The following is a 27756-nucleotide window of genomic DNA, read 5'->3' as shown; positions in this document are numbered from 1 at the left end:
GACCTCTGTGGTCTCCAAGAATGGTCGAAGAAATGGCTGCTGAGATTCAATGTCACGAAGTGTAAGAGGATGCACCTGGGGCGTATCAACGGTAAGGAGGCGTATCATATGTCCCAACTGGATGAAGAAACTGCACTATTTGAGACTGAATGTCAGAAGGACCTAGGTGTGTACGTTGACAATGAGCTGAAGCTCTCGGGCCATTGCGAGAAGAAGGTAAATCAAGCAAATAAATTATTGGGTCTTATAAGAAGGACGTTCAGATATCTATATGGTCCGTCCCTCGTAACGATCTTCAAGAGTGAAGTGTTTCCCCATCTGGAGTACTGTCACCCCGCCTGGTCCCCGAGATATGCTAGGGACTGTCAGTTGGTTGAAAATGTTCAAAGGAGGGCCACCAGACTGGTGCCTGCCCTTCGGCACCTCAGCTACCCTGAGAGATTGGAGCGCCTGAACTTGCCTAGCTTATACAGTACTACAGACGGGCAAGGGGTGACCTAATAGAGGTGTATAAGCATCTCAAGGGGCATTACTCAGTCGAGTGTCCACGCTCGTCCCACAAGGGGTCACAGCTCAAGATTGAAGAAGCCGCAAGTCCAGAAAACTGTGAGGGCAAACTTTTTCGGAGTGAGAATTGTGAACTCTTGGAACAACCTACCAGAAAGTGTTGTGACGGCACCGAGTGTGGGCTCTTTCAAGACAAGGCTTGACCAACACTGGAGTAGGTTCAGGTACATTCAGGAGCCGGTGCATGTCCAGTACTTGCCAACAGTGCGTAACAGAGACGTGACCGATCGCCCAAGCCGCTAACGAGCCGATCTTTTGGTGAAGAGGATAAAAGAAAAGGAAAAGTAATCAGAGACGTGACCGATCGCCCAAGCGGCTAACGAGCCGAACAGTTTCGAAGAGGATAAAAGTAAAAAAAAAAACTGAGCAGAATGATGAGTGACATGACCGGTGTGATCGCACTCGGTGTACCCCTGCTGGCTACAGCTCACCCTGCTACATTCCAGCGCTCTATTTTATTCCCTGTTTAATTAACCATGATTTAAGATTTCACTGATACAATCGATATGTAACTTTCACAAATATTACGTAACAGTTACCATGTTTTCATTAATTATAAGAAAACTTGACAAAGAATTAAAAAAAAACTTGTTTTCCACCATGAACATTATCAGAGTAAATGTAAAAAGCTTGCATGACTGCATGCTTGCCTCACGCCAGATGTACGGATTCATAAGCATTGCATGTTCGTGTACTGTGTTTTCCAAGAATATGCTCACATTATATAAGTAAACCATAAAATAAATTAGTCCAGAAACTGGTAGAACAAGTCGAATTTGCAAGAGCCGTTCACAGCTAAATCAAAATAGATCTTAGTTTGAGTGACAGCTTTCCTATTCTCGATAAACTTACTGCGCACTTCACGGAGTTAATGGACATCCTAAATAAAGAAACTTTAAACCCAAACAAGAAGTTGGAGTTAAATTATCAAGGACCATTGACGGGTTTGATCTTTGGTGCATCAGTTGGCGAGGGCGGCGACAGAGGGCGCTGGTGGTGTGTTTATATTCTGCGTTATTGTTGATATTGAAAGTGTACATTGGGTCGAGCCACACAATCACCACAGAACTTCCTCATACTACAGAGATACCACTCTTTTTTAATAGTGATCGTCGTTTTTTAGGTATGCACTTTAAGACTTTTTTTCTTTTTAGCCATTAGATACCCACATTTGGCCAGAATTTGTAGCTTCTTTTGTCATTTCATGCAAAGTAGTCCAAGGTGAGATTCAGATAGCAGAAGGAAGTCAAATTGTCGGGAATATTAACGAGTAATTATTTGCGTTTTTTGTTTTGTTATTAGTGAATTGTATAATGAAATAAAAGCATCGTGTAACACTAGTTTAATTAAAGTAAGTTTTAAGCATTAATGTAACCTATATTTTTTAACTTAAACTGGCACCATAGCACTTTGATAAAGTTTAGTATTTTTACCTTTAGAAAAATACACTCTGGTCTTCACCGTAAAGCAAAATTATGCGCAGTAAAATACATGCTTATAATGCTACATTAATAAAGAGACGATAATAATTGGCGAGGCAATTATCGCAGCCTTTTTCTGTCACATTGACTGTGGTATCCTGCATTTCTTTAATATTGGAAAACCAACCTGCCTAACATAATTGAAATATATTCTATGATAAACCAACCTACCTAATTTAAATGAAATATATTCTATGACCAGTAATACTTGCCGACAATTACAATGGTTGTGCACCTGAACCGCCTGAACCAGCAACTCGAGGATATTTCTCTAAACAGGATAAATGTTTTCTCACCTCATGAGAAGGACAACAACGAATGAGAAAACGTGTTTTCTCTTATTTATGGATTTTTTTCAAGCTAAACACTCGTCTACAGCTGGAAGATCCAAGCTCCAACACCATCGTGCCTTTGTTTGTGTCCTGGAGAGTTTGATGGTTTATTTCATACAGGATTTGGTAAAGGTGTAGGAGACCGTTATCACCAGAAATAATTGGTGCTACTATGGCATCTAGTCACTGAAAGCTATAGTAACACCAAATAATTTATGAAAATTAACTAAAATTTCTGGTGAAAATATTTCCATGCTACTGAACACAAAAATGGAAACGCGAATGCACAGAACCTGACCTAACCAAAGAAACCTGCTTAACTTACCAAAATGTGGGGGGCATATTAGGCAGAAAGAACTTTCTCTGATACTTGGTACCAATGCAAACAACTATCTGATGCAGCAGAGTGTGATTTTACATTTTTCGTGGACGTTAGAGTATGATCGGTTATGGCTCTGAAACACATATTACTTCTTCACTGTCAGTTCTCTGCCACATTTTGGACACTTGCATGTCTTGCCAACTAGTCCATGTTGACAGATGAATTCTTGGAGATGGTCTTCATCCTCCACAAGCACATATAACTTGTGAAACGATACTGAATGCGACATGATTAGGACGCCATTGAAAATCAATTTGATTATGATCAAATGTCAACAAGTGCTTGCAGGCCAGAATTTTCGGCATAATATTTATGGTAAAATTTAATTTCTTTGCATAAAAAACACGTAGAGACTTCATTTAAGTGTCATATGATCTGTTTTCACCATATTTTTACCCTGTAATTTCCCTCATCTTTTATGCCTTGCTCACTACAGGTCATTCATAGTATTAGAGAGAGAAATGGGGAAAAAAAAAATAAAAATTTAATTAAAATAGTTGTATCGATTTTATAAAATTAGTTAATATACAAAGAACAACTGTGGAAAATGTGAACAATATGTATAAATGCATTCGGGTGCTGTATCCTACACCACGTTTAGCCTTCAAGTCAGTGCGCAAGCTTCTCACTTTTTTCTGAATCATGGCTAGACTTAGAGGCAAATCCCGTTGATTTTGATCTTCCACCCATATCACTAACAATCTTTCCATTTCAATTAACAATCCACTTTTTTGTTTTGTTGTCACAGTTGAGTGCATTGGTGTAGACCCTTTTACATATTCAAGAATTTTCTGTTTGTCTTTCAAAATTGTTCCAACCATTGACAGACTGAAGCCTAATGCTTTACCAATGACTGTGAGGGTGTTTCACCTTTTTTCAGAATGTTTAATTGCATCAACTTTCACTTCCATTATAATTGTTTTCCTTTTCTTGAATGCACTACTTTCACTTGCATCACGTTTGAGTTTGGGAGCCATGGCGAAGACAAAACAAGAGTTAATAAGCAAAAAACATCAGTTTGCACTAAATCACACATGTTTATGGGTGAGGGTAAAGTGTACTGACGCTCCCTAAAGGCGCGTGGCTAGATAACGCTTTACTCCCCATGCGCCGCTCTGCCTCGCCGCTACGCCACGCAAACTAGATCTCATGCGTTAATACCGTACTACGAACCAGTTGTACCTGTGTCAAATTCTTAAAATAATTGACCTTATGGGACCTCATTTGTATCAGCGAATGTTCGTAAGTCAAATGCTCATAAGTCGTGGACCCTCTGTACTGTATTGTAAAAAAATAGTAATTATTACAGTCTCCTGCACTCCTGTATTATGGTACCAACTTTGGAACATTTTATCATAGTAGATAGATGGTTTCTTGCCTCGTGTAAAGGACAAAATGTGCATAGGGAAAATCACTTTTATTTTACTATATCTTCTTCACCATTGATCGACCTGTTAGCCGCTTGGAGGGTTGATCATGTCACTGTTAAACACTAATGGCAAGTACTGTACTATGCTCCAGAATGTATCTGAACCTGCACCAGTGTTGGTTAAGCCTGGTCTTGAATGAGCTCACACTCTGAATGTGTGGCTTCTTCAACCTGAGGATGTGACGTCTAGTGGATCAGGCATCCACTCAACTGTATAATGTCCTCTGAGGTGCTTATAGACTTCTCTAGAGTTGTTGGCCCTTGCCCATCTATAATTTGAGCTCAGCAACTGCAGGCATTCTAATCTCTCTGGCTGCCTAAGGCGCAGAAGTGTAGGCCCCATTCTTGTGGCCCACTTTTAGATATTTTCAATTAACTGACAGTCTGAAGCATATCTCAGGGGGCCAGACAGTGTGAAAATTTTCCAAATGGAGAAGCACCACCCTTTTGAAGAGCATTATGAGGGACAGACCATCTATGTAGTGAACACCCTTATTATAAGACCTGCTAGCTTAGTTGGGGAGGGGGCAAACAAAGATGTGAATAACAAAATTACATTACCTCTACAGTACTGTATCATCTAAACTAACATTGGTAATGATGCTGATCACTACCGGTATTCATGTTCAATTGTGATGATACTTCACCTTGTCATCTTTTTCTTCTCCCCTCTGCACTATAAACTCCTAGCTTGATTACCACCTGTAAAAAAATAAGATTTAAACAGTTGGGCAGTAGAGTATACAGGTTGAATGTCTCGAACCCCAATTATCCAGACACTTTTAGGAAATAATGTAATGCATAAAAATTTTGCACTTCTTTTTTTCCCTCCAGTTATGATTGTGTCACATGAGTGCTCTAGTTGCATCAGAAAATTGGCCCTTCTAAAAAATTTATATGCTGTAGTGTATTGTATTACAAAAACTTACTGACATATTTTAGTATACTGCAATTGTAATAAATATATAATATAATAAAGTACTACAGTATGTATTGTAACAATAAGGGAATACTGTACTACTGTATATATAAAAAAATATCTTAAAGCGAAGACTGAATTTTAAAAGAATATGCTATTTACTTTATCCCCTTTATCACTGATCAGCCTGTTAGCTGCTTGGGTGGTCAGTCGCATCTTTATTATGCACTATTGGCAAGTACTGTACTGGGCATGTACTAGCTCCAGAATGTATCTGTAACTGTAACAGTGCCAGTGTTAGCCAAGTCTGGTCTTGAAAGAGCTCACACTCAGTGCTGTAAGCTGCACCTCATATCCATCAGTGATGGCACTCCATAACACTTATCAAATTCATTTGAAAATCATAGTATTGTACTGTATTATATAATTCTATTAGAGAGAGCAACAAATGACATAGGTAATGTGTGCAAAAATAAACTATTAGTGGGCACTGTAAGTAATTTTTACCTTATGGCTTACACTACGCTTCACTACACTACAGTGCAGTATTTATAAACTCTCTTGAAACAAAAATTTTGATTATCTGATTCTGCTCAGGTCCAAAGGTTGTTGGATAAAAGAGTTTCAACTGTACCGTAATGTCTTCATGCATCAACCACCTTCGGTGTTATTGGGGACTACTATAACCTAACCCTCTGTCTCCTAACAGAGGACAAACAAGAGTTACTGCTTGGCACACAACTGTTCCACAACTTTATACTTATGCAGAGGAACTACTGGCAGGTAACTAGCTTGTTTATACTTAATCTTTAAGGTGGCTGAAAATATACAGACTTACATTTGATTTAGACATAATGATATAATATGCGTTGAATACATTTACAGGGCTGTACAGTACATAAATCAGGAGTTGTTTATTATATATATATATATATATATATATATATATATATATATATATATATATATATATATATATATATATATATATATATATATATATATATATATATATATATATATATATATATATATGTATGTATATATGTGTGTGTGTGTGTGCGTGTGCTGATAGCCACAAGGAAACAAGAAAACACGAAGTTCCCAAGCACTTTCGTGTAATTCACATCTTCAGTACAGACTAAGGAGAAATACTTGACAAGGCTAGACTGTCTGATCCACAGAATAGGTAACACCTTTAAGTTCAGTATTTATAGGAAACCTACTAATGTGTGTTCATATATTCACTATTATTTTGCCCACCATAAAAGTCAAACAGTCAATATTTTCATGCAGTCCGGAATTCATTGACGAGGAATATAAATATAGCTATAATATTGGCTTGAACCTTAAGTACCCTAGGTCTTTTATAGACAAATGCTTCAACATTACTAAAAATTCTTTTTGTAGAACTGATCCTAAGCCCACCCATGACAATAAGAATCTCTTAGTACTGTATTACCATTTAACAAAAATTTCTCTCAAATTCCTATACAACTGAAAACCTGGAACATTAATGTGGCATCTGAAAACTCATGCACTGTAAAACAATGTTATTTAAGAACTCCCCCAACAATGCAGGCAGCTGCATTTACAAGGTTCCTTGCAAGGAATGTAATTTGTTCTACTTAGGCCAGACGGGTAAAGATCTTATAACTAGACTAACAGCATAAATATAGTGTTAGGACAGGCCAGGAATCCAATGCTCTGTTCATGCATATGAGAGATTATAAGTATTGCATTGACTGGGATAATGCCTCCTCAATATTACCTTGTAATTCAATTGTCAGTAGGAACATTATAGAATCCAGTCTCATTAAACATACCGAATCTGTCAACATGAATTTGAGTAATGGTATGTATAAACTGGATAATTTTGTGATTAAGAAGATTTGTAACCAGGTGAGAAGGTTGGGTCATCTTACCCTATGACCTGACTACAGTCAGCTGCTGTGCTTAGAGATGACATGGTCATTTTTTTTTATTATTATGAAGATTAGTAAGGGTCACTGCCTTATGACTGGAACATTGTGGACACCTGCTGTCCCCTAGGGATTTGATCTCACTCTCCTCTACTGTATATATTAGCCTTGTCATGTATTTCTCTTTAGTTTGTACTCACCCCTGAAGATGTGAATTACAGGAATGCGCTTGGGAACTTCGTGTTTTCTTGTTTCCTTTTGATTATCAGCATATACTTGGATCACGCGCACCTACAGTGACTTACTTGCATTATATATATGGCGTGCACAGCAAACCCATTTTGACGCTATTTTGAAGCCATGCGCACTTGATATTAAGAGATATTCTGAGGTCAATAGTATGTAATTACCTTTTACTATACAAAAACGCCTGAGGACAATACTGCATTAAAGAAAAAATATTGGAATTTTATGATAAGGGGGTCCTGATCCCTTGCCTATCCGCCCCTGAAATGTAATTAAAAAATACAGTGCATACTGTACTACAGTACAGTATTACTTTAGCTTGTTCAAAGCAGATAATGTATAGAATAGCAGTGCATTGCTGCATATAGGTAAGCATAGGTTTTTTATTTCAATGACTATTGTACAGTGCATGCTTTTCATATTTCACAGAGACCAGTGGTGACAATGGCTACAACACACACCGTGCGGACAGTGGGCAGTATGCCAGCAAAATTTGTTCCAAGAAAGAAATTGCGGACCCGACCATCTAGCATTGGTTACCATCGAGTGGCTCTCATACATGGTGAACCAGAGCATAAGGTTATTATTTGTTTTGTTATCCAATTTTCTATTAATTAAATTGTTTATATGAAATTCCTACAGTAAATGAAGTTCGATAGGAAGAATTCACAATGTCACAACCCCTTTACCTGCTCCTGATTTGTAGAAACACTGCACTGAAATGAAAAAGGTTTTATTTGGGATATAACTGGATGTATTCCTTACATATATTGACAAATAAAAAATTTAACTGAATATGAAATCCTTTATTATAATACTGTATATGTACTGTATATACAAGTTACAAACCCATAATTCCCTTAAGTTAAAAAACAAAATTCTTCCCCCTCCCCAGTACGTACTGTATTTTGGACTTGTACAAACTAAAATTTCTGCTTTTATTGTTTTGTGATGAATTTTTATTACATTTTGTGATCCATTTTCCTTTGTTTAATAGGTTACTCAATCCAGAAGTTAACATCAATACTATATTACACAAAACTTAAACTCTACTACCATTTCTGTTCTTTCTGCATGGAAGTACAGGAGTATACTGTATTACATATTTACTTACTGTATTGACTCCAGATTCAGGTTCCAGGAAAGTATTGAACTTTCCTGAAAATTTTCATTACTTGAACCTTTTTCAGTTATTATTTCCCCAATTTGTGGTTGCTGAACTTCTCTGGCCACCTCACACACAAGGGGGAGAGGAGTAAAGGTAGTACTGTACAGTAGCCTTGGATTATTTCACGAGGTAGAGACTGATAACATTTGCTAAGTAAAAAATCTGTATCGAAATACTGTACATGTAAATCAATACAAAATATGAGGTTTGGGACCAGAGGTTCAAAAAAATCAGTTAACAATATTTAAAAGGTTAACTGTATATAATTACTAAACACAAGCAAGAAATGTGCAGTGTTCTGGTTCACCATGGAAAAACAAAGAAAATTGTGTAAAATATAAATGAAAATAGCACAGTACGTCACTGCCATGCTGCCACCAACTGACCCAGCATCCCACAGATTTGGCTGTAAATGTGTAGTTGATGACAGTTGTGCACGTTCACCAGCAATGTGAGGACATATTTCCACAGAAGATAATGTAAATGCATTTTTACCTCAAGAAAAACCCCAAAATGGGGAGGGGTAATTTTTTCATAATATAATTTTTCCGATTTTTTCCGGAGATGAAATAAAATTTGCCCAAGATGTAAACATTAGAACTATTGTCATAGTGGCCGTGAACATGTTTGAGGCAGAATTAATTGTAAAAAATATTTTGAAAAACTTCGTCCTTCCCCTTGCTTGGGGGTCTTCTCATAAAGCAAGAAAACTTTTATCTATTATAAAAATAATTCTCAAAGTTGCACAACCATCATCCAGTATTACTGATTTGGCATGCAACCTACTCGCTTCCTAATGCCGTAAGTCTACTACCTATGTCAATGCACCTATAAAAAACAAAATAAAGATTTTCAAGCACACCCAAATAAATATAAACCAAGTATCATTTGTGTATTTGGAAATTCTTGTACCACCCCCTTCATTTCACCAATTTTCCCTTCACTTTATCTGCTGCAGCCTCCCAAGTGAGAGTCATGCAGCGTAGCTCAGCATATTTAATGAAGCTGCGAAGACCGCTTTGGCTGGTTGGGAATTTGCTGTTAATACAGTAGATGGTTTGCCATCTCTCTTGAGCTACCAAGCACTTCAATTTCCATTGCCTCAGTCTGAATCATGAGATCAGTTACTGTACACTGTTGCATGGGCACTATCCAAATCTCAAAACATCCTCCATCACTTAATACAGTGGCAGTCTTATATGCTGGATGGTCTTGGATAGGATATGGATGGCTGCACATATACAGTCAGTCCTCGACTTACGACGGGGTTAGGGACCGACGACCAGGTCGTAAGTCGAAAATGCGAAAATAATACATAGAAATCTAAAATGGGTGTCTCTTTTTCTTCTCAGCACCACGAGAACTCTCACTTTTATGCTTGCCAGCCATTTTAAAGGGAATTACAAACGAAAATTTTGTCAGTACACAGCGCAATCACTAACGTCGGGATTCGAAAATACGTAATTTGAAAAATATTTTATACAACTGCGGCGGTCGTATGTCCGGGTGGTCGTAAGTCGAGGAGTAGCTGTAATGCATGAATTTTCTCAGTCTTCAGTCTTATCATGTGAATTGTGGTTTCAATTGTCCGTTTCAGCGTTCAACAACTGACACATTTCATGGTCATGTTCATTCAAAATTTAAATTTTCTTTTCTAAATTAATCATCTTATAATTCTTTTGCTCAATTGAAGTGGAAGGAGAAGTATCTACTGAGCATCAAGAAATCTTGGGAAGTGGTGCATGTGGTAATGTTGAGGGAAATTGACTTACTTTGAGTGAGAACTGTCTGAATGACACTGTGATTGCAGTTGGGTAATTGTATCAGCACGACGGTTGATGTAAGACACTTCCAGCCTGGCGTTTTTCACAAAATAGAAAAAAAATTCTTGCAATATATAGGGAAATGGTAGTACAGTACAGTATTATAGGTAGCCGCTAAATAAAAATACTTTTATCACTAAGTAACTTGAGACTACTTTAGATAATTTTAACGCACATAGCCATATGCTTAGTGTTAAACGTTTATTTACTATACCTGACTACAGTATGTATTAAGGTTTCTTTTTTTATCAGACATACAATATAGCAATTCCTGGGAATACTTCATAGTGTACATCTTTTACTTGTGAACTTTTTGCACTACACTATTCATACCTTTCCCTCTCTTCTATGGCATCCATTTGGTTTCATTCAGAAATATCTAGTGATCTCATTAGTATATTTACTGAGTTTTACTCCAGATTTCATCTATTTTCCTAAATTTTTCTAGATTGATGAGTTCATGCTGTATAGTGATGAGGACGAAGATGAAGATGAAAATGATGGAGAAGAGGAAGAGAATTCCCGTGATGGAGGCGGTTATATTGCTCTGGGTGGGGTGCCTCACCACCCTTCACACTCGCATCATACTGTACGACGTAAACAATCTTTTATGCAGGTACTGTACACCCTAAGCATACTGTTGCCTAAATTTATTTACACCTACAAAGACAGGAAAGACGTGGAAGAAAGTGTAATTCACTCATTGTGATATTGTTTGATCATATGTTAATTTTTCTTAATTCTATTAATCCCAGTAAACAAATTTGGGCATTTATGGGTTAGTGAGGTTATGACCCTGTGATACACAGGGATTGCCTCCTCTTTCTTAACAAGTTTAAAGACTATCAGCCCTCTGAATATCTTACCGTTATACAGTAATATCTCCCTTAGCCGGAATCCCTCATACCCGGAACTCTTTGATAGCCGGAAATGAAATTTTCTCGGAAAATCTTTCCCAAAGCCGGAATTTTCTGGAAAATTCCGGCTTTGGGAATGATTTTCCAAGGAGCACATTTTCCGGAACATTAAAAAAAATTAAAGGGATGGGGGCGTTTTTTCCAGGTTTGAGAGATGAAAATCAGGAGCATTTTCTGAAAATTCCGAGAAAATTTTTTTGTTATCCAGAAAATTCTGGGATGAAGGATATTTTTCTGGGTTCGAGAGAGTCGTTTCGTTACCCGGAAATCTCTCATTCCCAGAAGTGCTCTGCACCAATTGTTCCTGGTAACAGGGTTATCACTATACAGTAGAATGTCGATTTAATTTAAGATTATTGATTTAAAGCAACACCCACAATTAAGGACAATGTTTTAATTTAAAGCGTTAAATGAGTCAATATGGCCATCATATTTTAAAATTTGCGCCTAATGTTTCTCTGGGCATGCTACACTGTCCTAAGGGCAAAGCTGTACTGTACATATACTCAAAATAATGTACTAAATGATTACTAAAATTGTTGTCTTGTGCAAACTATAGCATGTTTATATTCAAATTAATCACTGTCTTAAAAGAATTCCAGCAATGTAAATTATATTTTCCCCAGTCACTTCTGTGACATTTTATAAACAAAAAACCAAAACTCAATCTAAAGGACAAATAAACAAATACATACTTCACTAGACCTTCAGCCCTAACTGTCAAACGTGTCACTGTCACTAACCCCCCCCCCACCCAGCCAGGGTTGGGTGGTTATAGACTTACAGTTTTTATCTTATATAATCTCACAGACTAAAGCTAGGAGAATATAATTTGCATTGCTAAAATTCTTGCAAGACAGTGAATATTTTGAATATAAATGTCAAATATTTTGCACAGGAAATAAAAAATTTAGCCCTTTGTAATAAAATTAATTAGAACATGTCAGTTCGGTGACATTTTTTAAAGATAAGTACTTAAAGTCATTCTTAAGGACAGGTAAATAAATAAGCACTAGACCTTGGCATCAACTGTCAAACATATCACCTCAACTCTTCCCCCCCCCCATCAGCTTATCGCCAGTAAACAAACCATTTCACATCCCATAATTTTAGCTGTGTTGATTTATGAGTGTTTGTTTTAACATAATACTACAAAAAACAATGTTTTGTTTATTCTAGGAGATGGGCTGAGGTGCATCTGGATAGACTCTCAGTCTTTTTAGTATTTTTTGTTTCTCTCAAGTACCAAACTAAATTATTCCATTGAAACAACACTTCGATTTAGTGCAAATTTGTTTAAAGTGACGTCTCTTGGAACGTATCTCGTGTTATATCAACGTTCTACTGTATTGAATATGTATGAATGCTTACTAGCTAGTCATTGCAGTTGTTCCAGACAAAATTATTCTCTTTTTTCTGGAGCAAAATAAAAGGCCTCTTTTTTTGCCAGTGTTTCAGTTGAAGATTATTTTTAATTTAAAATAATTTTCTAAGGCTAATTAAAAACAATCTAAATGCTTTAACTTAATGATCCATTACTAAGATTTTAAGATAGACATTGTTGTGCGTAAAAAATTTTCTTACTCCATAAATATGTGTTCAATGGTGTTACCTATAAATTTTATTGTGAGCATTGAGAAAGAAATAAGGAATTTAGAGAAATGTTGAATATTTTTCTTATCAAATGTCTTTTATCTCTTCAGAAATACCAACCATTAAGTCGCAACTTTGCTGACTACGTCTTAACAAGGTCACGGGGCTGCAGCAGACTTGAACATCAACATATTAACGAAGAATTTGGAACCAGACACATGCTTACGACAGGCATGTTTAGAGAAAGACCAATACCTCTAGACCGAATCAATAAGGTTAGTTTAGAAAATGTGAGAATTGTAAATATCAGCTTAAATGAGGTAGAGTTTGGGGATTTTTGTGGCATTTCAATAATATTAAAGGCAGTGAATGTCGGGGTAATGGGAATAGGCCTATATGAAGGAATTGATGGATGCTAATTAAAAAAAGTTATGGGGATATAGATGAAGTAGGAAGTAAAATTAAAAAGGTGGGAGAAGTGTTCTTCGACTGCTAATATTCTGCACAGTATGTTGACACTTTATGGAGGAAGGAAATTACTTTCTTTAGGTAAAATGATATGGTCATTGAATTTTGATTAAAAATTCATACACATTCCACTACATGTTATTCTTTAGAAGCAATAAATAACTTCACAAAGTAATGTTCCCATACACTGTCCCATTTATTGATATTATGGTGTGAACAACTGGATGTGAAACTAATAATTTCCTGTAATTTTTTTCCCTGTTTGCACATGTTTACCTCATAGTATATGGTTTAACTATTTGTGATAACTTGATACAAATTGTCTAATTATCATCTTGGAAGTTTTTCAAACTACTGTATACACCTCGATGTGCTGTGATACTATAGACTGTGCCTCAGCAACTGAACTCTGTGTCAACAAAGCCTAAGTGTTGTGTGTAAAGATTATCTTGTACAGTGTATTGTTTTTTTGTTTTTTTTATGCATTTTCAAAAATTTTAGTTTATTATAATTAAGTGAACATTCTATAGTTTGATTACAGTATTGTACTTACATTCATCCTAGACCAAGAACAAGCATAATCACTCAAAAAATTTAAGAAAATCTCAAGCACGACTCTCTCATGAGGGGTGCAGGACCTTAACCTCTTGATCCAGAAATGGAATTCTGAGGCAAAGTATTCCCTTGATGTATGGGGATGGACATCTAGGAAGTAGTAATATGCATGAATTAGCAGAGAACATGAAGTCAAGTAATTTGGGGGGGAAGATGTAGCTTCTGTACATTCCATCTGTCACCTTTAACACAGTGCTCTATTCTCTTCACATTCGTTATAACTGTACAGTAAAAATCCGGATGCCAGGAATCCGGACCACCCGAGAATCCGGACTTTTCGAAAACTCAAACTTTTTAAATTTAGCGGGCTTTTGTGGGTTATGTGAATGAATGGAGTTGCTTTAAAAAATTAATTTACATAATTCTAATAATAAAATTAATTGTAAATTATAGGAAGCTAATTTTGTTAGTTTTGTAATTAGCTTGAACTGAAATGTAAAATTTGAGGCACTATAAATCTTTTGTGTGTATGTGTGCATGAGTGAATGCCACAGCTGCACCGTGACAACAAACGACCACACGATCGCCACTTTAAAACAAGCAATCAAACTGTGACAACGTATGTGATTTTGAGTCCTGCTCTTTCCATGTACAGAGTACAAGCCCATAATAATGGCCCCTAAAGTAGATAAACTTTGTTGTGTGAAAAAAAAGAAGAACACATTGAAATTGAGTGACAAACTTGAAATAATTAAGAAACTAGAATGTAATGTGAGCAGTGCTGTTCTAATGGAAACATACAACATTGGAAAGTCTACAATTTATGATATAAAAAAGGCAAAGAATAAAATTCTAGAATTCACAGCTTCTTCTGAGCCTTACAATAAAATTGCTGAAAGAAAAAGTTTATATTGGCCCAAATTAGAAAATCTTGATAAAGTGTTGCACGAATGGTTTTTGTTAAAACGATCAGAAGGTATGGCAATTTCTGGGCCGATGCTTATTGCCAAGCAAAGTCTTTTAAGGAGCAAATGAACATTGAATCACAGTGCGCATTTAGTGATGGATGGCTTAGGAATTTCAAGACTCGTCATGGTATTAGACAGTTTGTTTACATTTTTGTCTAGTGTTGACTTTATTTTTCTTTAAAACTGCTCGTTTTGATGAATGAAGTATGCTTTATTTGACAATGAATAAACTATCAAAATATACTTGTTCATCTCTTCTTTATTCCTCCTTAAATTTTAATTTTAAAAGTACTGCCTGAGAATCCGGAAAATCCGAAAATCCGGACCAACCCAATCCCCAAGCAGTCCGGATTTTTGGACTTCTACTGTACTGTACTTGTTTTCCTTTCACTTCTGTGGTTCATTTCCTCATTCATTCACTCAATACATCCATTCCCAGATGTTTGAAATATCCCACTGAATATACTGTATACTGTACTGTATATATGTATACAGGGTGTTTTGGAAATACGTATCATAATTCTGAGGATGTATTCCTAAGACATACATAAGGTTAATGACTTCATGACCATAGTGTCAATACCTCCATAATTTAAGATTTGTAACACATGACAGACTGTCATTGACAGTTGGGGTTGGAATGTGATAAAATCTACAGAGTATACAGTAAATGAAATATTCAACGTTGCTAGTACTGTACAATTTATTTACAGCCATGCAATCTGATATGGATTTTTACAGTAAGTGTTCAAAGCTCCAGCCTTCTTCCTGAATGCAGGCTTCAGCCAGTTGCAAATACTTGTGGTACTGTCTTGCATTCGGCGCCACAATTCGGAACCTCTGTAGCATGCACTTTGCTTTTAACATGACCCCACAAGTAGAAGTCAAGGGGATTTAGGTCAGGTGAACAAGGTGGCCATGGAACAGGGCCGCCTTGCCCTATACTCTGTTGATTTTATCACATTCCAACCCCAACTGTCATGTGTTATAACTGAAAATATGGGGTATTGAAACTATGGTCATGAAGTCTTTTTACCTTTATGTATGTCTCAGGAATACATCCCCAGAATTATGAAACGTATTTCCTAAACACCCTGTATAATATATACTCGTATACTGTACTGTATATACTGTACATGTATACCTGTCGGTAACCTATTAAACTTTTATTTTATGTATTACTTCAACATTTGGTATTTGAATATTGATTCCCATTATTTCCACAGGTTTTCTGCTCCCAGTGGTTGAGTGATCATCAGATAGCAATGGGAACTAAGTGCAATAAGCTAAAGGTTTATGATGTCAATACAAGACAAATGGTTACAATTCCTTCTCTGCGAAGTTCAGAATTACACCGCCCACCAGAACAGCAGTGTGGAATCCATTCTATAGAAGTAAATCCATCTAGAACACTCTTAGCCACTGGTGCTCTAAATTCTAATGATATTGCTGTGTACAGACTTCCAACATTAGACCCGGTGTGTGTTGGTGAAAAAGCCCACAATGACTGGATTTTTGACATGTGTTGGTTGGATGACCAATTTCTTGTATCAGGGTCAAGAGATACCCGCTTGTCTTTATGGAAAATTGATGATGACATGGAAAAGGACGACTCCAATGTTCTCCCTAGCTATGGGTACATAAAACCAGTGAAAGTTAAGAAATGTAATGGAGCAGAGAAAGTACGGGCTGTCATATTCAATCCCAACTTTGTTGAGATCGTTGCTTTGTCCCTAAATGCATACCTTCATGTGTGGGATGCAAATCGTTTTGTTCAGAAAATGTCTCGTAAACTTCCGCACGCTATGGAAAATGTTTGTCTCACCAGAAAAGAAGATAGCTCTCTATATGCAATAGGATCTAAATCACATACAACTCTGCTTGATCCTAGAACTTTACATTATGTCAGAAAGGTAAGATTCTTATTTTGTGTGTGTAACTTACTCATGAGAAATTGCAGTTTTTTATCGAGTTGACATCAGAAGCTGAACAAAGCACGTAATTAGTTTATTCAGCCCTTGTGTCCTTTCTTGCTATTGTCTCTTTACTCATGGCGCTGACTATAATCTGCATTAAGGTTATATAAATGGGCTTGATATATTAATTTAATTATTTTCATATATATTAATTTAATGACAGCTTATGTGTCACAAGCAGTCACTGTCTCTCCATTTTAACTGTAGGGAGGATTATTTTTGGCAAGAAGAAAACTTTTCAGAATGCATTTATTTACATTGATCTCCTAAAGTAGCCTCCTCCTGCAGTTGTGGAAAGTGTTTATGTTCGGTCCTTAGCATTACATGGTATCAAAGTTTAATCTACATTTAGGCACCATTCATTAAAAAGCAAAACATTCACATATATAGGGTATCCAATGAGGTACTGTACTGACATGGCATGAGAAGTACAAAAATCTCTCTCTCTCTCTCTCTCTCTCTCTCTCTCTCTCTCTTTTTTGTGGATTCTTGGTGGTAGCTACAGGATGGTTGGAGAGGGCGGCTCACCTACCCAGCAGGCACCACAGCAATGGCACTGCTCAGTTTGAATTCTTTCCCCAGTTTGTGTTCAGTTAGGCATCTGTGTTAACGTGTACCCTTATTTAAGGTCAGTGTAAAAAGACCATCAAGTTCAAGTAAAAGCAGTGGTGATAAAAGATTCCGTAAAGGCATTACGTTGGACAATAAACATGATGTTTTAAAGAGGTAACTCTGACCACACTACCTCACCACCTCCTGCAGCACTTATCATTTCTGGTGAATTAAATTCAATTGTGTGCATTTAGTGTCATGTTATGTCATGAATGAATCATTGTATGTGTCTATTTTCATTCATGTATGTACAGTACTTGTGTTACGTTTTGGGACTGCCAAAAATTTCCTTGGGAACGTATCTCAACTTACATGGCGGGAGTCATGGGAAAAATGGTTTTATGATACAGAAAGATTTTCAGGAATGGAACCCATCCGTAACCCAGGGGATACCCATATGATGTTGTATGGCAGTAAAGACAAATTCAGTGGTTAGTTACATATAACACTTTACAGTAAATAACATTCATCTCGGTGACAACAGTTGTTGACAACCAGACTTATGTCTTATTTTCAACCCAGAGTTCTGTTTCATATTTTTTTATTGTTGATGTAATAGTCTTAATAACCTTGTTATACACTTAAAGACCTTAATTGTTGAAATGCAGTACGTAATAAAATAACGATTTTCTTTAAACAGTTCAGATAAGCAGTGTTATTCCCCCCCCCCCATAGATTCGCTTTTTTCGAACTTTGTCATTTATCGGACTGGGTTTCTGTCCCAATTAGTCATATTTATCAAGGTTCTATTGTACAGTGATATCCCTGTTAGCCCTAATAATTGGTGTAGAGCTCTTCCGGGGATGAGAGATTTCCGGGTGTTGAGACAAATTTCTCATCCCCGAGGGAAAGTTTTCTGAGTATTAACTACATATTTCACACGGACAGACAGTATCGCACATCCCTAGAATGTTTACGGGTGCTGGGGAAAGTTTTCTGAGAGTTTAAATTATGCTTCTAGCACAGACATTTCCCCTTCCCCCCAAGGCAGCTACAGTGATAACCCCGTTAGCCAGAACAATTGGTGCAAGGCACATCTGGGAATGAGAGATTCCGGGTAACGAGACGACTCTCTCAAGGCCGGAAAAATATCCCACATCCCCGATATTTTCTGGGTAATGGAACAATGTTCTCGTTAGTTCCAGAAATTGCGCATTACGTCATCTCACGAACCAGGAAAAATATCTCCCATCCCCTAAAATTTACCGGTACAGGAAAATTCTTCGCAGAATTTCCGGAAAATGTGCCTGATTTAAAAACTCCCTCATCCCTTGAATTTTCCGGGTACTGGGAAATTTTTCTTGGAATTTTCCAGAAAATGGGCCCATTGGAAAATTTCAATTCCGGCTATCGGAGAGTTCCGGTTAAGAGGGATTCCGGCTAACAGGGATATAACTGTATTACAATGTAAGGCTCATCAGCAGTACATCTATGTCTTGTTATTTTTTATAGAATTTATACATTGTACAGTATTTAACCTTTGATTCATACATATGCTTTGTTTGTCATCAGGTGAATGCTCGAATTACTGGATGTGGCATTCGATCTGTAAGCTTCCATGGTGATATTCTAACAATAGGGACAGGAGTGGGTGCCATCATGTTTTATGATATGCGAGCTGGGAAATATATGGAATCAACTATGAACAGGTGAGAGTCCCGTTGTATTCCCCCTTTCCATCTCATACAGTTAGTTTTGTTGATATATTTTCATGGTTTCCTGTGAAAAAAAAATGTGCACTGGTAAACACCACAGCTATCATGCAAATTGTTTTTGTTTTTGTCCCCTTCCTTTAAATCATCTCCCAATGTACTTGATCCATCCCTTCAACTTTAATAATTTTCTTGGCTTTCCATATTCTTTGAATCCTCTGGGACCTCCATAGAAAAATTCAAAGGTGGGGGGGGGGGCATCTGAAGTGTATAATCATGAAACATCATTACAGTAGGTAATTGTTTGTTTAACAAGAAGTAATTTTTTATTGCCATCGCCATTAAATCTACAAAATGCAGTAAACTTGTAAAACTCCACAGGTTTGTTGAGTGTAGAAGAGTTTATAATATACCCCCCAGCGTTAAAGTCGTCGTCATTGTTTGTTCATGGCTGATATACGTCTGTATTAGTATCAATAAATATTTTTATAATATTTATTCCCCAGTCCTTCATGACATACCAGTATTGGAGTGTGCATAGTGTACTGGCACTTGTCTTTTTTTCTCTATACCGTATTATGGGTATACAAGGGTCCCCAACTTAGGAACGTCCACCAATACGAATGGGGTTAAACTTTAAATTGACAGTACAGCTCCTCCCCAACTTACGACCAACTCGACTTACGACCACCCACACTTACGACCTGCCTCATTCGTACCAAAATTTTGTCAAATTACGTATTTTCGAGTCCCGTCAGTACACAGAAAAATTTTTCGTTTGTAATTCACTTTAAAATGGCTGGCAAGCTTAAAAGTGAGAGTTTTGTGGCGCCGAGAAGAAAAAGAGACGCCCATTTTAGATTTTCTATGTATTATTTAAGCATTTTCGACTTACGACCATTTCGACTTACAACCTGGAATTGGGTCCCTAACCCCGTCGTAAATTGGGGAGCTGTATTTTATTTACCTGATGACTGATTTTTTTACTTTCATTTACTGTATTTTGTTATTCTATTTCTTCTTTTCTCTTAAATTAAGTGATTTTAGATGTATATAAGGACTTAGGCTATAATATAGTGGGATTTTAAACATTGTTTTGTAAGTACGATATGCACATAGCATGTGTTCTGACTAAGGTACAAATTCGACTTAAGAACGTCCTCAGGAACGGAACCCGTTCGTAACCAGGGGACCCCCTGTACCATTAAAATTAAAATACAGTATTTTTAAAATAAACCATTTAAGTAATATCAACTATTTAAAATGCTCTCTTCTACAGTGGACGAGCTGTCGTGCTGAAGAGTACTAGAGGATGGGTAAGTGCAGATGATCAGTACCATGACGTCTTTCATAATGTTGAATACACTCCTGCAATATATACCCACTGTTATGACTGGTCAGGAATGAGACTCTTTACTGCTGGTGGTCCACTGCCAGCATCTCTCAAGGGTAATTATGCTGCCCTCTGGTGCTGAGATTCAAAAAGATGTAATGTATCTTCAAATTTTAGATAGTGAAACATTTCTTGTGACCTTCAGCTGCTGTTTCTACATTTATGATCTCTTAAATATGCAATTTAAGATTGTTTTGAGGTTCAAGATAAGATACAGTTAGTTGTATGTCATATACAGTATTTAAAATATTGACAATTCTTGATGGGATACAAACTGATAGGGAATTTGTTTTTTTTATCTTTTAATAAGTACGCGAAAGATTCTAAATAGTTTGAAAGAGATCAGCAGAGATATTTCCCTTTTTACAGCCTCTAAAGAAAGCTTCATTGTGGATGCCAAGGAAAAACTTGATATGGTCGGACTTTTCTCTAGTTAAGGTCACTAAATTGCAAGTTACAGAATACATTAGAAAATGTGATGCCATCTTTCAAATGCACTTCATTAATGTCAACCTAATCATTCCAGATATTTAGCTCATTCCATCTTCATCTGTTGTCAGTGGGATCATGTGTAGCAGTCACCACTTATTCATGTCCAGGCTAATGCACTTCTTATACTGTAACAAAGTCAAGGTGGAATCAGAAGAAAAAAAACATAGCATTTGAAATATGGCCTATAATTTGTTCTGCTTAGGCTACACCATTGGGTGGTGAGCATATATGTTGATAATTTTAATATATTTATGTATATACAGTACTGTGTTTGGTCATTTGTTGTCCATGTAATAAGGTAAAAAAAAAATTAGATTGTTTTTTTAAAAGGTTTGCAGTATTTTTTAATATATATTTTTTTTAAGCAAAGGAATAAACATGATTTGTCTTGTTGTTAATGAATTTTTTAGGTTCTTTTATGAAATGGGCATTGTAACGAAATCTCCTGGAAAGGTGAATGCTTTTGTAAACAGGGTTTAAGATGTAAGTGAAAGCGCTTGCCCATTCTTATACAGCTATTCCTCTATTTACAACCATTTCTATCCAAAATTTCACTTAAACAAAGTAAATAAATTAGGGACCACTTTTCTATATTCGCAAGCAATTTTCACGTTCACAAAAACCCACACAGGTACGAAATTAATAAAGTATACGGCAGGAAAAACCATCGGTACAGTGCATCCCAGCATCCTCAGTTGTCACTGTCTGGCAACCTTTTGTGTACTGTTAATTGTGTCGCTAGTAAATGCGTTCCGTTTGTTTCATGGCTTATTTTTTTATGCCCATCATCTCCTTTTTGAGTTCCAAAAGGAAGCCATCTATAGGGAACATCTAGGGAGAAAGTATAAAGTCTCTCAAGCATGCGAGGATTGTATACCAAAAATATTTTTTAGCATAAACCCAAATTGTATAAAATGGACAATTATTTAAATATAAAAATAGCATTGTATTACAAAGCCTCTATTCTATACTGCCCCAGACCCATGTCAACACTATTTCATGACATTTAAATAGTTATCATGTTATAAAATACTGTAAAATAATAAAATAAAACTACAATTCAAATAAACACTTAAGGACTCCTCCACGACACAAGACAAGCTCATCACCGTGTGTGAAATGTTCTCTTTCTCACTATTATTCTCTCCTGTGCATTTTTATTAAAAAAATAATAATAATAATATTTTTATTAAAAACAAACCCACCGGATAATAAAATATTTAAATGTAAATCTATACACTTGGTAACCTAATTGTTTTGTCTTTGACACTTAGTGTACAGCTGCACTAAATATTATGTAAGGTACACACACTAATATGTTACCCTCCCGGCACATTTTGTTATAAATACAGCCGTCTCTCAATTTACATGGTACGTACCGGTAGTTACATTCTTGAGAATGGCCGTGTAAATCAAACTTAATTATCCCATAAGAAATAAAGGAAATGGCAAGGGTTAGGAGAAATGCTCCCTAAAAACTGTAATAATATACATAATACAATAATAGCAGTAAACCTAATAATACAGTAGTAAGAAAATGGATTTTAAACAAAAATTTGTGCTAACATTTACGTTGAACGATGGCTGGGATGGGGTGGTGGTGTAGGAGAGGTAAGGGGTTGCTGGGGGAGGGAGTCATCTGAATCAGATGACAGAGCAGGTGGTGGGGGAGAAGTGGGAGCTTTCAAGATGCCAGATGTCGATGGCTGAGGTTCAGGTGATGTTAGTATTCCTTTTTCGTAAAGTAGGAAAGCAATGAGGTGCTGAACTACACTGCCTCACACAATGGCCCTCTTTTCAAAACTGCTATTAATATATATATATATATATATATATATATATATATATATATATATATATATATATATATATATATATATATATATATATATATATATATATATATATATATATATATATATATATATATATAATTTTTTTTTTAAATGGGTATTAATTTAATAGAGTACTTGTGTTATTTAAAAAGTGAAAATTAAATCCGTGTAAGTTGAGAGGTGACTAAAAATTTAAGTGACTTCAGTACAGTACCATGAAAAGGTTTACTATTCTTTTCATTTAGCCGAATTATTGTTTTATCTGTGTGCTGTACAGTTTTGCCTTTACTGCATTACTGTATTTTTTTATGGAATTTACATGGTTTTAGGGAAAGAGATTGGTTGAGAAGACTGCTCTGAACACACCCCTAATTTTTCCCTTTAAATTAACCCATTGAGTGCTTGAAATTCTCTCCGCTGAATAAAATACTGTAGTCTGGTGTTAACCAGAATGAAATACCTAAATGCGACACTACTCCTTAAAGGGTTAATTGAGATAGTATTTTAACCCATTTAGTTGTGGGGGTTTGTCTCAGCTTAATTAAAACATCTGGCATGAGCCAAAATAAAATACTAAAGTACAACACTACTCCTTAACCCCTTTGAAGCAAATCCTGAGTAGATAACTGTAGCCCCAGATTGAAGGAAAAGTAGAAAAATAAAGATAAAAATTAAAAAAAATATTTGACCTTCCAAAGTTGTGTCATATGATGTAAATATACATTTTATGCAATAAATAACAGTATATGGTCACATTTTGTATGTAGACACAGACCAATACACATGCACACATTTCCATGTATGTTTTCATTTATACACATAAGTGCACACATACACTAGATACACACGTGCACACACTTCCATGTATATTTTCATTTATACACATAAGTGCACACATAGATACACTCACATATATAATATACATTACACATACACATTCATGCATGTAAAAACTCTGTGAGACAGTTTTCTATTCCAACATGTTAAAGATCCAACTCACTACAGAGGGGAGCAAACACCCAAACCGCTGGAACACCAAGCTCCCTTTGGCACCAGTCACCACGCAACGTTGTCATTCAGATTTAACTGTTTCTTGGGATGAGGGAGAAGATGAGGAGTATACACTGGCCTGACTTACTAAAGAATATGAATGCAGATTCTATGCTGAATATCATAGCCAGTAAAGTTAACCATTCGTTCAATAAATATATACCTAAGATCAAACCCAGTGCCTCCAAGAATACTGTACAAGGAGACTGCTACACATAACCAAGCGGCGGTCAGCAAAGTTAAGAAGAAAACTCAGGATTTCGAGATGTGGGTACGGACAAATGATGAGCAGGACAGGAAATGTATGCCAGATCCAGGAACCAAGCAAATTCAGAGTGTAGAAGGGCTTGAAAAAGAGTTCCAGAGGCAGATTGCAAGTGAAGTAAAGTCAAACCCCAAGGCCTTTTACCGCTACTCAAAGTCAAAATTAAAAACTTGAGTAAGCACATCGAACCTGAGGCTTGAAGATGGTAGTTACCCGGTATGCAGATTCTGACCAGAATATGGTGGAGGCGTTGATTCATTTCTTTCCCTCGGTGTTCACAAGAGAGGATGCGAACACTCTTCCTGTATTTGAGGAAATACGGTTTGACACAGTGCTGACCCACATTGTTTTCTCAGATGTTATAAAAAATAAACTGTCAAAGCTAAAGATTCACAAGTGTCCCAGCCCTGATATGGTGCACCCCAGGGTTAAGAAAACTATGTAATGAGCTTGCGGAGCCCCTTAAGATCCTGTTCTGCAAATGCCTGGATGAGTAAAAGGTCCCAAATGACTGGAAAATGACTTTGTGAGTACAGTAGGGTCGGGATATATCGCAAGATAGGGTCCAACGATGTTTGCTATATACTAAATCGTGATATATAATTACATGTAATCAATGGGGGAAATACGGTTAGGTTCTGGAAGCCAAAAAAAGTGACTAAACTTGATTTAAGTTCATTTTCTTACTAACTAAAGCACCCATGAACACTAGACTCGGGAACAACAGGCTATTTCAATATTAAGGAACACCAAACTCAGCAGCTGACACACCATCCTGGGAATACCAGACTCTGCAGCAGATGCCACACTGCCACCCTCACTTGACAATCCCACACCTACATAAACAACCACCAAAAATATTAGTTACAGTATTAAATCTTTTCCATTATCTTCACTTCACTTTTCATGTCACTTGCAACCCATTTACACTCACCTGAGAAGTCGTAATCTGCAGCAGTCGGATGCTTTCTCGTCACTCACTCAGAAAGACTGAGCGGGCAAGCGTGAATGCGTGAGTGAGCAAATAACGCATTTGTTTGCCATGGCGGTACAATTTGAAATATTTCCTGTCCGATTTCCCTCACAAAATAAAAAAAAAATTATCGCTATATATAGGAAAAAATTTGATGATTTCGATAGCCGCGATATAAATTTTTTTTTTATATAAAGTCACGAAATATTCCGACCCTACTGTACTATATTCAAGAAAAGTGATCATAACTCCACAAATAATTATAGACCAGTGAGCCTGACCAGCATAATGTGCAAAATACTAGAGAGCATTATAAAAGATGCCATGATGCAACATATGCTACGAAACAACCTTTTAAAGGACTGCTAACATGGTTTAATGCCGGTACGATCCTGCTTAACACAATTACTCAAGGTACTGGATGTTTTGACTCAAATATTAGAACAAGGCAGAAATATCAGCAATATACTGTATACCTAGATTTTGCCAAGGCTTTTGACAGCATACCCCCATGAAAGGCTGAGAATTAAATTGGAAGGGTACAGGATTCGAGGAAGTGTCCTAGCGTGGATAGGAGACTTTCTGCATGTTTGTACATACCTGGAGCTGGCTGACATCCGCCCCACAAGGGGTTACAGCTCAAGATTGAAGAAGCCACAAGTCCAGAAAACTGTGAGGGCAAACTTTTTCGGAGTGAGAATTGTGAACTCTTGGAACACTGCCAAAGAGTGTTGTGACAGCACCGAGTGTGAGGTCATTGAAGGCCAGACGTGACCAACACTGGAGCAGGTTCTGATATATTCATGAGCCAGTGCATGCCCAGCCAACAGTGCGTAACAGAAACATGACCGATTGCCCAAGCAGTTAACGAGCCGATCAGTGGTTAAGAGGGTTAAAATAGAGTAAAAGTATGTATGTAAAAAATATTTGACCCTTCAAAATTGTGTCAGATGATGCAAAAGGACATTTTATGCAATAATTATGACCACAATTTACGCGAACACACACGAGTTCATTTACACACAGACTTACACATCTACACTTGCATACCCACACCCATACATGCACATTCACAAACATACTCCGACTGCGGAGTGGGGTGGGCTCAGACATAGTACGTACATCTCATTTTATCAAGCACTTACATACATACGTACGCACAAGCATTTTTAACATACATGTGCTCTCTCTCTCTCTCTCACCACTATTATCATATCCTTCGTTACCAGACAACTATAATCACTCCTCGATTTCCTGGGCACTCATACCGAGGCACGGATGCACATCTACTCTTAGCCATTACTGAGAAGACACTCGTAGGCCTAGAGAAAATTTGTGTGTCATAGCCACCTCCCTATATAGTATGGGTGGGAAAATTATTACTGCATATGGTGCAGTGATTGCACTGGGGTTTGTCACATACGGTGTGGGAATTGCACCGTAGGGGTTAAAGAGTTAAAAAGATAGTCTTTAATCCATTTAGTTGTTGGAGCTTGGCGTTAGCCAATTAAAATATTAAAAGTGGCATCCTCAAGTGAAGAAGTCAGTGGTGATTGTTTATCAACCCCTTGGGTATAAGGGGGGATCTCTGTACTGAATACAATTGTCTGGCATTAGCCAAATATATATTAAAAGTTGCATCCCAGAGTGGAGATTAAAGGGTTTACGAGAAAAGGCCTCCAGATTTAAAAAATTTCATAACAGGTATCTATTTTTTTTTTAGCAGTTCATCTCTTTTATACATAGAGGAATAGCTGTTCTATGGAACCCTTTTGATAGTTCCTGCCTTATTTTAGTTTTACAGTGTGTCAGTGATATATGCAATAATATTTTCATATGTACTGTATTATGAAGAAAAAAGTTTTGGAACTGAAATAGTAATCATAAGTCCTGAAAATGTCCAAAACTCTTGCCTGATCTGAAGAATAGCCAAAAAAAAATTTTTCCAAGTAAATATTGTAACTGGTCATTTAAAAAGGGAATTATTTTTTTAATAGTTATAGAATTCCTTCTGTAATAAAAGTAAAATCCTCTAAACTAAAAACAAATTATATGCCTCATGTGTTAACTTTATGAAATTTACCTCAAAAACTTTTATTTTTAAACCAATGTCTGTGTGCCCAGATGAATTATTTCTGAAAATTGAAGCATCCAGAATTATATACTGTATAGCATCTGATGTAAATACAACTGCCTAATATACTTTGTTTATGTTTGAAATAATTGGATTCTTAATGTGGAACTTTATGGGGTGGATTATGAAGTTATACATAGTTACACCTGTGAAGACTGGAGTTTCATATGACTGTTAAAGGACACTTGTATCAGAATGCACTAAGAAAAGTGACATCATGAAAATGTGTACAGTATGTGGATGGTGTTGAGCAACTTGTTCCAATAATTATACTACATATAAAATTGGTGTACAATAGTCTAGGAAATTTATAAGATTTTGTTTAGGTGTATGTTGAGTCATGACAGTAGATCATACAGGTATCTCTCGTTTAGCGTTAATTCACTTAATGATAATTCAGTTTAGCAATATAAATTTTTAACACCCTTTCTTGTTTAATGTTATGTAAAAATTCACTTTAATGATGTTTGACTCCCTATGATCGGGGATGAGATGGCCTGTTGCCTTTGTTTCATGTAATGAAACTATAAATTTGAGGAAAAATCATTACAATACTCTATATGATTTTGAAATAAAGAAAATATAATATAAAACTAATAAAATA

General features: G+C 36.5%; 1 protein-coding gene across 1 annotated transcript; it reads left to right on the top strand.

Moving 5' to 3' along the window:
- Positions 1-1479: 1479 nt before the first annotated feature.
- LOC121857082 (DDB1- and CUL4-associated factor 12-like) lies at positions 1480-22508 on the top strand. The gene is made up of 8 exons (XM_042352933.1): positions 1480-1690; positions 5820-5893; positions 7708-7857; positions 10718-10885; positions 12890-13054; positions 15997-16683; positions 18871-19007; positions 20290-22508. Exons 2-8 carry the CDS (start codon positions 5873-5875, stop codon positions 20483-20485), a joined length of 1524 nt encoding a protein of 507 aa, XP_042208867.1. The 5' UTR covers positions 1480-1690; positions 5820-5872; the 3' UTR covers positions 20486-22508.
- Positions 22509-27756: the final 5248 nt, after the last annotated feature.

Source organism: Homarus americanus, unplaced genomic scaffold (assembly GCF_018991925.1).
Source record: "Homarus americanus isolate GMGI-L3 unplaced genomic scaffold, GMGI_Hamer_2.0 scaffold20465, whole genome shotgun sequence".
Taxonomy (NCBI): domain Eukaryota; kingdom Metazoa; phylum Arthropoda; class Malacostraca; order Decapoda; family Nephropidae; genus Homarus; species Homarus americanus.
The sequence above is the reverse complement of the archived record's forward strand: the minus strand, read 5'-3'. Positions and strand labels throughout refer to the sequence as shown.

Coding starts and splice junctions, on each gene's coding strand:
- LOC121857082 (XM_042352933.1), top strand. CDS start 5,873: ATGCAGAGGAACTACTGGCAG. Junction 16,684..18,870: donor CTTTACATTATGTCAGAAAG/GTAAGATTCTTA, acceptor GTTTGTCATCAG/GTGAATGCTCGAATTACTGG. Junction 19,008..20,289: donor ATGGAATCAACTATGAACAG/GTGAGAGTCCCG, acceptor TCTCTTCTACAG/TGGACGAGCTGTCGTGCTGA.